The sequence below is a fragment of the Alosa pseudoharengus genome, unplaced genomic scaffold (genome assembly GCF_046254945.1).
Source record: "Alosa pseudoharengus isolate Yale_2024_CS ecotype anadromous, Long Island Sound unplaced genomic scaffold, YU_APseudo_1.1 YU_APseudo_1.1_scf_6, whole genome shotgun sequence".
Lineage (NCBI taxonomy): Eukaryota > Metazoa > Chordata > Actinopteri > Clupeiformes > Clupeidae > Alosa > Alosa pseudoharengus.
This window is the reverse complement of record NW_027468848.1, coordinates 23872756-23887238: the sequence shown is the minus strand read 5'-3', so window position 1 is coordinate 23887238 and position 14483 is coordinate 23872756. Positions and strand designations below refer to the sequence as shown.

Below are 14483 nucleotides of genomic sequence, written 5' to 3'. Positions count from 1 at the left end.
CTTGGATGAGGCCGAGTTCCATGCCCCTGATCAAACCCACTCTTGCAGTTCCTCGGAACCGCAATTCTAGTTCACTCAGAAGCCCTTCAGTTACAGCCATCACTAACGCAAGAGCAACGAAGCTGAAATTAACTGAAGTCTCTCCTGAAATCCCAGATCCCCAGGTCGTGGAATTGAAGAAGATGAGAGATCTAGATAGAAGAGGCAACATTATGGATATGATTGTAGTCACCAGAAAGAGAGACCAGGCTGAATGACAAATCCTCCACCTGGACATCAGAGGTCTTCCAGCTAAGATTAAGCAGATGAGGAGGGACCATGACCACACGATCAAGATCAGGGAAAAGGAATGGCTGGAGAGGGAAGATGATGTCCAATCCATGTCCAGTGGTTTGAAGCACATATCTAAAAATCCCCTGTCTCAAAACGCATTATTGTACCAGCTGGACATCAGAGGCCTTCCAGCCAAGATTGAGCAGATGAGGAAAGACCATGACTACATGATCAGGAGCAGGAAAAGAGAATGGCTGGAGAGGGAAGATGATGTAACTCAGTTGGACCGGACCAAACACAGAATGAGACCCTGGCAGTGGTGAAGGAGAGGGACAAGAAGGCAGATGCTGCTGCTTGCCTATAAGACTCAGAGTGCACGACAGAGCTATTCCTCACCAATCTTTTAGTAAATATTTTATCTTAAGTTGGGCTTTGATCTGTCATTCACAAATACAGTGATGTTACAAGTGATGTATTTTTTTCTTTTCATAGCAAGAGCAAATGGATCACCCACCCAGCTCATTGAAAGCACTTTAAAGCACTTTCAAGTGACAATTCTATTTCATACATTCTATTTTCTTATTCTAGTGCTTGTAGGCTACCTTTTTAATCTCCCAGTAAATACTTAACCACTCAAGTGCAAACTAGACTGCAGTCTCAGCTCATAACACCTTGTCCAACTTGTGTTTCAGCGTATATAAATGATTCAGAACTTTAGTTTACTTAACAATCAGTGCTCTTTATATTGCAACTTTATATTGTAGTTGTAGTCACTTCTTTGAGTGATAGAGTGATCATTGACATAGCTTTGGATAGGTTTAAATTTGTTCAAAACATAGCTGTTTCTTTCCCAACAGTCAGTGTAGCCTACTTAATATGTAGATGAGGAAACTGTATGTCAGCATTAATTTGCTTTCTTCTTTTTTAGGACATATGTTGGGATATTATTGGGATTTTTTATTATGTTTGTAGGCTGCTCTGTAGAGACACTGTAAGAGGGCTCTTATCTCAAGGCCCTTTGACACTGCTTACCCTAGTGTCATTGTGATGTCATAATGGAGCAGTATGTCACATCAGAACCTTTCATTTAAAGGAGCGATTTGTAGGATTGTTACAGAACGTTCTGTAGGCCAAAATCAAAACAATGGTGAACGTTCTCAAGACTACCAGACGCGAGCCTCTTCTGGGTTGCCAGATGTAATGAAGACTTAGCTAACGTTAGTTGACCTGCAGCTGCTTTAACGTTTCTCCAACTATGACCCAGCTACACATTACGGAAACAGTGAAAACAAAAAATACCTTTCTAACCAACGTAACATATTTAGCTGAAGTTAGCGATGCAGATGAAGTTTAGCCTAGGCTACCTGTTGTGGAGAAATATGGCCAGTTCTGCGTCAGACTTGATATTCTTCGTTTGACGAAGACGTCACCATCTCAGGAAGCTCCTCAGATGTCCACTTAATTTGTTTCTTGTTTTAATTTGGGAAATTTGCCTGCCTCTCGTAGGCGTTCATGACTGCAATTGACAGCAAGTTGGCTTTTGCTAATTTGGCAACACAAATAGGAGGACACGCCAGCCCATTATTAATACACTATTCTAGAATTAATCGTTCAAAGCATAAACGAAAATTCCAAGAGATTCCACCCCGTAACTCATTTTTTTCATGGGTTTTACAGGGTTTTACGGCTTATAGTAATGTCAAATAAGCCATTACTTCAATTCATCGTGTTTCCTTACTCTCTGACAACATATGGTGATCATTTTTGGAATGGTTACAGTTCATTTTCCATTATTTCCTACATACTGGTCCTTTAAAACTAGCTGAATAAAATAAAAGCTCATTTCACCAGAGTAAATGTTAGAGAAGGACACAAAAAGTATTGCTGAGTGAAAGATCAATTGAAACCCATATCAAACTACAACATAATAGGTGATCTGGTAAGTTCCAATGATTTGGTTGATAAATTCAGAATTTAAAATCAATGTATAAACCTCATTTTATAGTTGGGAAATAATGGGTATTTCGAAATTGTACTATGATTTTACATTAGATCATTTACTTTGCCAATGAAATCTATTGAAAATTTTATTTTTTTATCTCAATGGGTAAATACTCCTTTCATCCATTCTATGTCATCTTTACCCATACACAATTTTACACATGATGACAATGATTGTACTTATCATGAACAAAACCCACAATTTACTTAAAAACTGAACAATTTTCAAAAATGTAAACAAATTGTATTCACAGCATTATAAAATAAACATACAGAAAAAAATGAAGTGATAAGAACCACAGTCGTTTGTGTGAGTGGGTTGTGTTCCCCAATTAGAATATAATGTCCTGCGTTATCTTTAACATAATCTTTCACTGAAAACTGCTGGTGCCGGACTCCTTCATATACCCGCAACAGCATTTCTGTAGACAGACACCTTTGTCTTGCCTAGTACTATACACAAGGAGGAGGAAGAGGAGGAGGAAGTCGCTGAGGCCTCATGTGTGTCGCTACAGTATGGGGTCTAAGTGGAGAGAGAGAGAACGGGTAAAAGCCAAGTGAATTATTAGATAAAACCTCAAGGTATGGTTGGAGATTGTTATAATTGATTACTGACAAATGACCAAACAAAAAGCATGCTCTGTCATATTTGTTATTGCAGATTTGTAATGAGCCCCTTATAAAACCTGGATATAGCAACAGAATGTGAACAAACAACCGTTTTGATACAATATATGAATCTGGTCACTTCAGATGTTTTTTTTTTTTTTTTTTAAACCTGAAATATACATTACATTTAGATTTAGCAGACGCTTCTATCCAAAGCGACTTACATAGGCTATGTCCCCGGAGCAACTCGGGGTTAAGTGCCTTGCTCAAGGGCAGAACAGTGGAAGCCAAGGAATTGAACCCACAACTTTCTGGCTACCGCATGCTAGCTCAGCTCCTTTACCACTGGGCTACCCCACCCGTCCCACCACTCTCTCTCTAAATGTACTGTTTAGTCAAGGCAATGCTAAAAAAGCTTTTCTTAACATTGTCCAGAACACAGAAGTTTTATCTCTCCATCAGATGACCACATGCCACCAAAATGCATCAGAAGCTGATACCAAAATTAATTGCTTGTTGCTTTAAGCCATAGATATCTGAGCATCACCCTTACTTGTATTGGGATTGCGGGTTCGAAGGTCCATAAGAAGGCACAAAGGCCAGCATTGAGGTCTGAACAACCTGCAAAACACAAAAAGCAAATCTGAGCTCCCTGATTTTTTTTAGTGCTTCAACTATTATAACCGCCACATTATCAGCATAGATTACTCTTTTATTTTCCTGTGTTAAAGATGGATTAGGATGATTGAGCCATTTCAGTGTGATCTGTTGAATCTAATCACACTCTTCAGGAAGGTGAATCTACAGCAATCTTCTACCTTTAGAAATAAAGAACAAAAATGCTCTCTTCCGTCCAGAAGATGTATGAGTATTTAATGTAAATAATCAGAAAAAAAGCAAAATGAAATTGCAGTCTTTGTTAATTTTCATAAAACACAATCACAACTGTTTTCTCACCATGTCTATGCAGGGAGTGTGAGTGTGAGTGTGAGTGTGAGTGTGAGTGTGAGTGTGAGTGTGAGTGTGTGTGTGTGTGTGTGTGTGTGTGTGTGTGTGTGTGTGTGTGTGTGTGTGTGTGTGTGTGTGTGTGTGTGTGTGTGTGTGTGTGTGTGTGTGTGTGTGTGTGTGTGTGTGTGTTCTGACTCACTCCATCTGTAGTAGGGTTTCCTGCCTGAGAGGCTAAGTTTTGATTGTTGGTCTGCTGTCTACATTCAGTCCTAGAGGAGAAAGAGTAAGAGTCTCCTTTTCAGGTGTCCTTTCAAGTGTCCACTTCAGCATGGAATCAGTTCTTCAAACTTCTGAAGCTAAAATCGAATGAATTTGATTCGATCTATCATGTTACATCAGGGTTACATCTGGGCTCTGGGTTACATGAAGTACACATACTTTATTGTGAGGTAATTTCCTGTCCTGCCTCCAACCCCATAACCTCCCATCCCTCAGTCACTCGCACCTGTTCCTGCAGAAGTGCTGCTGCAGCTGGTTCCAACCAATAAACACAGTCATACCCAGCAGGAGCAGAGGAAGAACTAGGAAGAAATACGTCAGCAAACCAACCCTGGTGGCCCTGTCTTTATCTAAAGGGTTAAGACAGAGAGGAAGGGAGAAAGAGCATGCCAGATAGTGAGGTTTAAATGGAAATGTTCTTATCAGCAACTTATTGTGTGGGAAACTAAGCCATTCTAAATTAATGTTTTCTATATCATTAAACATGGATACTGTAGGATGCCTCAGTCTCAGGCTACCGTTCCATGTGGGACCGCTATCGATGCTGCCTCCATAACCCTCCTCCTTACAGAAAGGGGGAGCCCATCCGTAATCACAGTGGCAGTTTTTATTGTTGTTACAGACCTGTAATGTGAACATATACAGATCCGTGTTTACTGTCTCAGAGTCATTTTTATTGCAGACTGGTATTTTTTCTTTCAGTTAAGTCAGAGGGGAAAACTCTAAGAAACACTGACAAATACTAAAGCCCAGAAGAAGACAGATAGATGTGGCAAGCTGGATGAACAGTGCGGGGCAGTGAGAGTACTGAAGTACAATCTTACCCCGTGGCCATGGCATTTGTCCTTCATGTCACAGTCAAATTGGAGCTCTGACACATCCTTGCATTTATTATTCAAGCACACCTGGAGACAAAGACAATCACAGAAGAGCACATTCGGGTCATTTTAATAATAAAAACATATCTGTGCATGTAACATTATTTATTTATCTATTATTTCTCTCTAGTTGTCATCACTACTGGTGTGGTTTTGCTGTGTTCTTCATGGTGATACCTGTGTGTGTGTGCGTGCGTGTGAACACTGAGGCTTTCCTCTTTTCCTTGTAATGCCAACTCACCTTGTCTTCTCCACATTTTGTTCCGTCGTGAACCATTCCTGGATCCAACACATCAGGCCCCATCATGAAGTCCACCCCCCAGCACTTGTTTTTACCAATGGTGGTTGATATGATGGAGGGCTCAGTGTCAAACACGGTGTCCGAATGAACATTTTCACACTGCAGCTTCCCACACTTGGCATCCCTGCAGGGATACAATGTGCACAAATATATATACTATATACTGCTCAAACAAATTAAGGAAACACTTCAATTTACACTGGATCGGCACTCTGACACTGTTTGGTTCTGAGCACAAGTAAAACTTTTGAGGCAAGTGTTTTATTTTGCAAGAACTGTCAGACATTCTGTGAATGTAGTTTGAGAATGGAGAGAAGGGCACTGCTTTTTTTTAAGCAGTGCATATATATATATATAATTATACCACAGTAATTTCTTTTCCTGTCCTGTTTACCCAGATATATATATGTGTGTCTGTGTGTGTTTGTGTGTGTGTGTCCCTGTGGGCACTTGGACCCGTACGTGCACCATAGCGCCCCCTCACAGATATATATTTGATTGTCATAGTAAACTAGCTTCTAGCTTCTATGTTGTTGTATGTTATTGTTTGTGTGCTGTCTGAAGATGTGTATCTAACCTGGCACTGCACCCCCGGTTGCCACCACAGTTTCCAAAGCGGTCCCCCTTAGAGTTCACAAATTCATAGCACACATCTGCTGCAGACCTTGCCTCTGTCAAAGAAAAAACTTGGGTCAGAACTTTTGAACACATAATGCTACTGAAAATAGGAAAATATATTGAAACGCAGTTTGAAATGTAAAGAGCAAAGATATTCAGCACATAAAACAGGTATTGTGCATAGAGATACCATATCTGTTAAAGCCCTGTGTGTTTATTTAAGATTTAGGAATGAAGAGTTAAACTGAAGAAAAACTAAATAGAAGCTGGAACTCACTGGAACCAAATAAGGTCTTGCATTGGGTGTCATGGTGTTGGCAATCGCCATTGTAGCAATATGATTGGTTGTTCCTGCAGACATGCCCGTTCTGCACAAAGACATCAGCCGGGCAGAAAGGAGACGAGCCGCTGCAGTATTCAGGAAGGTCACACTCATCTGACCGGCTGCGGCACTCATAACCACCTGGCAGGAACTGAGAGTGAAAGACACAATCATTAGTAATGTAGATCAAATATAATAGTTGAATTTTTTTTGTGAGATGACTTACTTTACAGTTCCTGCAGCATTCCCCATCGGTACACTGAGCCCAGGACTTCAGCTTACAGGTGTTTGGCTCACAGCACGGGTCCTTCTTGCACTCCTGAGGAGACGAACAGTAGTTTTACAGTAGAGAAACACTTAACACATGCATGCTTAAAACACACACACATACACACACATACACACACACACACACACACACACATACACACACATACACACACACACACACACACACATACACACACACACCTCCTCCAAGCCACAGTCACATTCCTCCCCTGGGTCCAGCAGCTTGTTGCCACAGTAGGGCTTGCGGTAGGTCTTGTGTGGCTGTGGCACGTTGAGGAGACAGTTATGGTGGCCCATTTTCAGCATCAACTTCTCAAAGCTATCAGCACTGCAGTCGCTGAAAACACTGCAGAGGAGGAAAAGGAGCAAAGACCCAGGGAAAGGGAAAGATGGAAGTGGGAGACCAGGAGAGAAAGTAAAGAGATCATTTAATGGATGTGTGTATTCGGTCATTTTTTTCCCTTACAGAATTATACTGTATTATCTGTTTCAGAAACAGTGTTCTGAACTCTTTCCACACATTATCATTCAGAGACTAACACACAAATGCTATAAAAAAATTCAACAATCACTCACATATCAACACATGAGTCTCCACATGTGCCTTTGGCGCCCATTCTGCATTGTTTGGCTGGGCAGTGGCAGCCTGGACGATCATGACCCATACCCAGGTTGTGGCCTAGTTCATGGGACATAATGGATGAGAGGTAGCCCACGCTTGCGTACTTTGGAAGGAACAAAGACAACCTGATTAGTGACCTAACATGATGTCTTGTACAAATTCTTTTGGAAAGACAGAGGTGCATTTTGCTGTAATGTAGCTTATGTGAAGAACTGCTGAATTACAATGTTTATTGCAGCACTCAACTGACTGCAGACAGTGGAAACGTAGGCCAGCCCAGCGATACTTCCAAAATGTTGTTTCCTGGAAGAGACGAGTGGAGAAGAGGTAGACAAGAAAGTGATGCAGGTGGGAAAGAGGGAGACAAACGATTTAAGTAATCGGAACTATACTACATTATTTTTTGACGAACAGAATGAGTGTTATTCATTTGGATATAAACTAAAAACGAAATATAAAGCCCAACATTTGAATGACTGCACACAGGTACAAACTCATACAAACAGACACACACACATACGCAACAAAATGGCCGGCGTCATGGCGATGGCGGGGCAGCAGATTCTGTGCCCTCCACTCCCTGAAGCGCGACAGCACGCCCCCAGCATTTCTGTCCACAGTGATGAGGTTCCCTGCCGTCCAGATCTCCAACCCCACCAGCACCACACGGATGTTCAACGGCGCATACATCTGCAGGGGAGGAGAAGGGGATGGAGAGAGGTCAGGAGAAAGGATGGAGACAGTGAGATGGAGAGGAGAAACAGGAAATGTTTCAGAGGAGAAAGGGATGGAGAGAGGCCAGGAGAAAGGGATGGAGAGAGGTCAGGAGAAAGGGATAGAGAGAGGCCAGGAAAAAGGATGGAGACGGTGGCTGTGTCTCCCATTTGCACACTTCAAATACTAAGCTATTTGTATATAGTACAGATATTGGGACAGTACTAACCATCGAAAAGTGGGCACAACGCAAGTAAGTGCTCAGTGGACACTAGCAGTGTACTGACTGAAGTATGGGGTTTGAGACACAGCTGGTGAGGTGAAGAGGAGAAACAGGAAGTGTTTCAGAGGAGAAAGATCGGTAGTGAAACAAAAGAGCAGGGAGAAGAGGTGGGAGAATATGTAGCGAATAGTGATGAAGTGAATAAAAAAGTGAATAATGATAATAATGACAGAACGAGGAAAATTGACAGAGAAATAGACTTCACAGAAGAATACACTGTCACAGTCATAAAATATGTAGACTGTTGGTAAAAATATTATAAGGTTTATTAGGCTGTTGTGACGCTCCAGCTTTACCATGCTGGGTTAATCACTAGCCCTCTTGGTCTGTCAGTTGTTTGGCTGCTCTTTTGTGTTGTGTCTCTCGGCCTGCAGGGGGAGCTCTAGGTTTCTGATGACGTGGCTAATTGGTGGCGTAATTAGAAGCTGGATAAAACCTGGACCTCGCAGTCCGCGAGAGACCTCTTGCTTTGGCTTGCTCGACATCAGACTTGCGGCTGCGCTCCCCACGGACACATCTTTTTGCATTACATTTCATTATGCTGACATACACCACAGTTTTACTTTGGCATACATTTACTGACTTTTGTACATAGTTTATTTAATAAACCTATTTTCATATTTAAGTCATGACATGTGGGGGCTCGTCCGGGATCCACATGTCATGACTTCCTGGCTCAAGGCCGCCACAACATAAAAGGGGGAGACCACACCGGAATATATTTAACGGAAAATAGGTTTATTAAATAAACTATGTACAAAAGTCAGTAAATGTATGCCAAAGTAAAACTGTGGTGTATGTCAGCATAATGAAATGTAATGCAAAAAGATGTGTCCGTGGGGAGCGCAGCCGCAAGTCTGATGTCGAGCAAGCCAAAGCAAGAGGTCTCTCGAGGACTGCGAGGTCCAGGTTTTATCTAGCTTCTAATTACGCCACCAATTAGCCACGTCATCAGAAACCTAGAGCTCCCCCTGCAGGCCGAGAGACACAACACAAAAGAGCAGCCAAACAACTGACAGACCAAGAGGGCTAGTGATTAACCCAGCATGGTAAAGCTGGAGCGTCACACTGTATACAGGAGAGAGGCACACCCGTAGCACAGCGTACTCCAGAATATGCGTCTCTGACTTGACACAGAATCATCCAGGGTCTAAGTACCCGACAGTAAGAAATAGATAATCATACAGTGACTGTGGCAACGCCAGGAGACATTCAGTCTACCTTAATTAATGACGAAAATGACTGTTGACGCAGAATAGACAACAGCAAGTGATATCCACTCTGGCGCCTTACATTATCATGTTTAAAAGAACAGTACAGATATCACACAGGGTCATGATGCAGACGTAGAATCATACTTTTAGTGTCAAAGTGACCCACTAGTGAGAAATGCAGAACATTAAACCACATACTGAATATTGGGCCCAATGCTGCACATTAAACCAACATATTAAAGTATTGGACATAATGTTCAATTTCATTTTCTCTCAAGACAGACCAGAGATGTAAAAGTCCAGCTTCAGAGAGTAAAAGTCCTGCCATGTATTGGTTCTACCTGTGCACTTAACACAAGTGATTTCACTAATTACCTGATCTATCTGGCTTAAGAGCTGTGCTAATTAGAATCAGCTGATTAAGTGAATGGTTGGAACAAAAATGTGGCAAGACTTTTACTTTCTGAAGCCGGACTTTTACAGTATGTCACTTCAAGACTTACACTGTCTAGACGATTTGCAACCTGTATCATCTGGTCTTGAACCCGGGTTTCATTATCCATTACTTTGAACTGTTGGTGAGAAAAGTGGGAGAAAAGAGAGGAGAGGAGCAAGAAGGGCGTGAGGAAACCACATTGCACCTGCCTGACACTGATTTCATATCACATTCTCTTTACTGATTCATATGAAGAACTATGATGAAGTGAGAGGCTCAAGGGTCGTCCAACAATTTGTACGGGTGCTCGATCAAAACTTAACTGAAGATGAGATTCAAAAGAAAAATCTGTACACTGTTACATGGTCCCAGAAACTTTAATTTGAAGTGTGGAGATCTTTCTTTTGATTTGTGTCTTTGGTTTAGGTGAGAAGCTCAAGGGTCGGTGTGAATCTTACTCACTCCATTGTAATCCACCACTATAATCAGCTCCACGTAGTGAGTCTGCTGCATAATAGCTCGCCTCCTCTGGTGAAAAACACAAACACATGTATATACAGTATGTGCAAAAGAATGCCGCCATATAAGCAGACACATGCACAGACAGACACACTTACTCTGAGTAAAAGACTGACAGGATCCCCAGACATACCACTGTGAGAGTGGCCAATGTTCTGGGCTTTGAAGGGGGAGTCACTGTCGCTAGGGTGATGGGTGTGGGGGGTTCCACAGGTGACAGGTTCTGTCTCCTCATCCTCCAAGCGGTACACCACATGCTCAAAGCCAGATGAGCCCTCCAGAGGCTCAATCCCCAATGTAGTGTTCCCTACCATCAAAAACCCACTGACGACATATACATAAATAAAGACAATTATGTACTGTTGATGAGCTTTTGAGGATACTTATGAAGATACTTTTTTATGTTAAAAAAGTTCCTTTTGAACACAGAGTTAGTATATAAATCAGTTTTTAGTGTATAAAGACAAAATGCTGAGAGGCACTATACTTCATAGAACAACCCAGGAAGTTAGAGGGATTGTACCTGAGCCCAGAACAGAGGCTGACAGATGCAGATGAAAACTCAACATCCTCCACATAGCCTCTGTAGTGACAGTGATTCTGCAAAGGATTGAAGGGTGAACATTAATTAAATGAAGGGAAAATGAGTACCCTAATTTCCCAACTATTAGCCGCGGCTTATACATTGATTTAGCAAAATTTCTTCAGCTATGAGGTTAATACACAGGGGCAGTTAATATGGTATTAATATGGTTTGTTTCTTTTAACTTGCATAAAACACTGTCCTGCGGCTTATATACAATGCAGCTAATACACAGGAAATTACTGTATTCATTTACATCATACAACATCAGGCATGCATATGTTTTCAGTTCACAAATGAGAATTGCTGTGGATGTGGATAACTGATGTGCTCTCCATTAGGGGTCATTCCTTTAAAAAAAATGGAAATTATGTCGAAATTATGTCAGTAAATGTGTTATCTAGCTCTGATGCAGTGTTTTCCTGACAGCTCTGCCCCCATGTATTTGTCATCATCTACTCTGTGTTTTGGGGAAATGCTTTTTTAAGTGATAGTTCCTGTTTTCATGACTTTTTCATGAAGCATGTGATTTTGCGGTCAATGTTTGGCTGATGATTATAGCACTGTTCAAGTGCTGTTAAAAACTAGAATAAATGTTGTGAAGCTTATCTTAGCTTAGTTTAAGTAAATAAAAACAGCTTGCTATGTGTATGTGTGTATGTGTCTGTGTGTCTAGTCAATCTTTGTGTATGTGTGGATGTAATATGAATGTCTATGTGAATCTTTATGTATGTGTGTGTGTATATGTGTGTCTATGTGAATCTCTGTGTGTGAATGTGATTCTTACCTGCATGTCAGGTCTCTCAGTGATGAGTGAGCCATCTTTACCATATGTGTAAACAGTGAAATTCCAGGGAAGTAGGACCCTATGAACAAAACACATGAACATGAAGACGTCAACAATGTGATTTCATTATATAAATATGAATATTTATGTGTTGCGTGTGTACTATGTGGGCACATTGTGATGAACAAACACAGTGCAGGCTAGACAAACTAACACAGAGAGAGTGAGACAGAGAAACATCTTACTCAGGAACATGCCAGAAAAGACCCTATCTCAGCATCAACCACAATTTTGCATCAGCACATACGTAGACACTTGGAGTGTAGGAGTGGTCCTTCCTTGATAATGCTGTTGTTAATGTTTCACAATCTGTTCCTAATATAATTTCATAGAAAAGCTGGCGTAACAGCCTAGAATCTAGACGCACCCTAGCGGCAGCACATTTTAATGTGGGTCTGGCTCGTCAGTCTAGGCGTAACAGCTACTGATGTCAGAGACAGAATGAAGACATAGTTCCTGTCATGCAATTACAACTTCAGTTCAACCAGGGAAGCTCAAGGAATTTCTGTTTAATGCTATGCTGATGCATGATGCCAATCTCTCATACACTTTCAGTTAATGTGAATTATGAAGTTTTATTTTGATTTAAATGTGCACCTTTATGGAATCAAAACAAGCAAACAAACAAAAATTATTATTATAAAATTATTAGACTTTCTCAAGCCACTTGTTCTGCCACTTCATACCTTGGTGAAGTAAAACTTTACTAACAAAACCCTCTCTGATCTATTTATGTATCCTTCAAATAGGTTCTGTTTCTGAGTCTTTTCTGATCACTGGGATAGCAAAATTGGTTCACCAGTTCATGTTGCTTACACTTGCATGCAACAAAAGCCAAAAGAGACGTTTTTTTCAGGTTGTCTGAATGGTTACTAGTGAGGTCCAAGAATATGCATGCAAGAATGTATCGGGATATATCACAGCTCAGCGACAGGTGTGTGTAAGTATGCTGTACAAAATAACAACAAGGCACAAAACGGAGAAGCGGGAACTGGCTATCGATCAGAGAAACAAGTACAATATTATGGCAGAGTTAAGGGTTATGAGGGGGATTCATATAAACACTTACTTGTTCCTCTCCAGAATAACAACATGCTCCTTGCCCTGGGCTTGGATGGTGTAAGTCACCTTAGGCAGACAAAAAGGGCTCTGGTCATTTGTTAAGTCGCTTTGGACAAAAGTGTCTGCTAACTAACCATAACCACAAACCACTCACTCACATGAAGGATGAGACTAGAAATTAACTCAAGCCGTCAGGGTGCAGAGAACTTGGTCTATGTAATAAATCTAACTTTAGTTCATATTACTGTACATCAACAAATGTAAGTGATCAACATGACAGACCACCTGTATGCATGTCAGTGAGGGCATATTAACACAACAGTTGAGATGGATGATGATTTTTGATTTGAAATTTACCTCCCCTGTGTCATGGTTATCCAGGTCTCTCCTCTGTCGTGCTATGCGTTTTGGTACGGTCACCTCATAAGCAGAGAAGCGAGAAGTTTGCTGGAAGGCTGACCCTACACATGGAATTGTGACAGAGGATTATTGACTTCATGACAGTAAAATGTGAGTGGGCCTACAGTCACACAACATTTACACACCCTTGCTAAACTTGACTAAAAAGAAGAACTTTGGAAATTGATCGTCATGCTTTAATTAAAAAAAAAATCCAACCTTTAAGGACACCAATTTTCTTTGTGAATGAATAATGCATTGTAACTAAATAAATGTTCTTCCTTAAAATTCAGGAGGCATAAGAATACATCACAAAATTAAATCCACAAGCACCGTTCCACTGCCTTCTCCCATTTCAGTGATAGGCTAGGCTACTATAGGCGTAATTAATTTACAGACTCCATAGATTAAAGAAACCGTATCCACGCTGTTTTGTTGAGGGAAAACTATGAGCAACTGTTCTCACACTAAGCTAGGCCTACCACATAGAGGTTTAAACCAGCTGAATTGATCTCACAGTAAAACTAAACATAACTGTTATTATAAACATTATAGTGGGTTTTATTTGATTTAATTTAATTGTGAAGATATAGCCTAGGCCTACTTAATTATACTGCAATTTTCATTTAGTAAAACAATTAGCCTATGTTTCATTTGAATGTTATTACAGTAAGACTAGGCTATAACAATATTCACTTTACTTACCATTATTGCAGTTGACAAGGTCAAAGATTAAAGCAATGCTGAAGATCTTGTAGCACCAAACAGAATTTTTTTCTCCCATGACAGCCAACTTAAATATCTTGTTTAATACAACGAAATCCTTTTGTTTCATAAAACACAATCACTAAATAGCTGAAACAAAACGTGCTCATTACATGCATGCCACATGGACACTGTTTTGACAGCAGATTGTATCTATTTATAATTTACCCAGTGAGTTGCTCAAACGTGTGACATCATTACCAGGATAAAGAGAAGTCACGCTGACTAATAACTATGCAACTCTGAAAGCACAAGGGTCAGAACAATCTTCTGTTTCTGATGTAGCTAAATACAAACAAAATGAATGAAAGAGATGAATGATTTCTTGGTTCTAGATGTTAACCGTACAATTAACTACAAGTTTTTTGTACTTACAGTTGTAGGCTTCACAGTAATTTCTAATTTATTCATTCAATTGGATTAGGGCTACACTTAACTTTCAATTTTGATAGCCTACATAGGTTACAAACCTGTGAACGTAGGCCACACTTGTGTTCCAACAGAAAATCCTCCAGTTTC

At 40.6% G+C, this 14483-nt stretch overlaps 1 protein-coding gene and 1 long non-coding RNA gene across 2 annotated transcripts; both read right to left on the bottom strand.

Annotated features, from left to right (window-relative positions):
- Positions 1 to 2393: 2393 nt before the first annotated feature.
- Positions 2394 to 4453, bottom strand: LOC143105780 (uncharacterized). Its single transcript, XR_012983540.1, has 4 exons — positions 4337 to 4453; positions 4031 to 4100; positions 3437 to 3504; positions 2394 to 2797 (listed from the first exon to the last, which is right to left on the bottom strand). It is a non-coding gene; the product is annotated as an uncharacterized LOC143105780 (long non-coding RNA).
- Positions 4454 to 4456: 3 nt separating this feature from the next.
- On the bottom strand, positions 4457 to 14064 carry LOC143106855 (disintegrin and metalloproteinase domain-containing protein 9-like). Its single transcript, XM_076271331.1, has 19 exons — positions 13905 to 14064; positions 13158 to 13261; positions 12808 to 12866; positions 11679 to 11757; positions 10832 to 10908; positions 10407 to 10632; positions 10252 to 10317; positions 9857 to 9925; positions 7663 to 7832; positions 7367 to 7445; positions 7097 to 7245; positions 6701 to 6866; positions 6456 to 6548; positions 6185 to 6380; positions 5867 to 5960; positions 5230 to 5413; positions 4935 to 5015; positions 4613 to 4734; positions 4457 to 4460 (listed from the first exon to the last, which is right to left on the bottom strand). The coding sequence occupies exons 1-19, from the start codon at positions 14032 to 14034 to the stop codon at positions 4457 to 4459; spliced, it is 2148 nt and encodes a 715-aa protein (XP_076127446.1). The 5' UTR covers positions 14035 to 14064.
- Between the last annotated feature and the right edge of the window lie 419 nt (positions 14065 to 14483).

Coding starts and splice junctions, on each gene's coding strand:
- LOC143106855 (XM_076271331.1), bottom strand. CDS start 14,034: ATGAAACAAAAGGATTTCGTTGTATTAAACAAGATATTTAAGTTGGCT. Junction 10,633..10,831: donor AGCCTCTGTTCTGGGCTCAG/GTACAATCCCTC, acceptor ATATGTCGTCAG/TGGGTTTTTGATGGTAGGGA. Junction 7,833..9,856: donor TTGCAAATCGTCTAGACAGT/GTAAGTCTTGAA, acceptor CCTCCCCTGCAG/ATGTATGCGCCGTTGAACAT.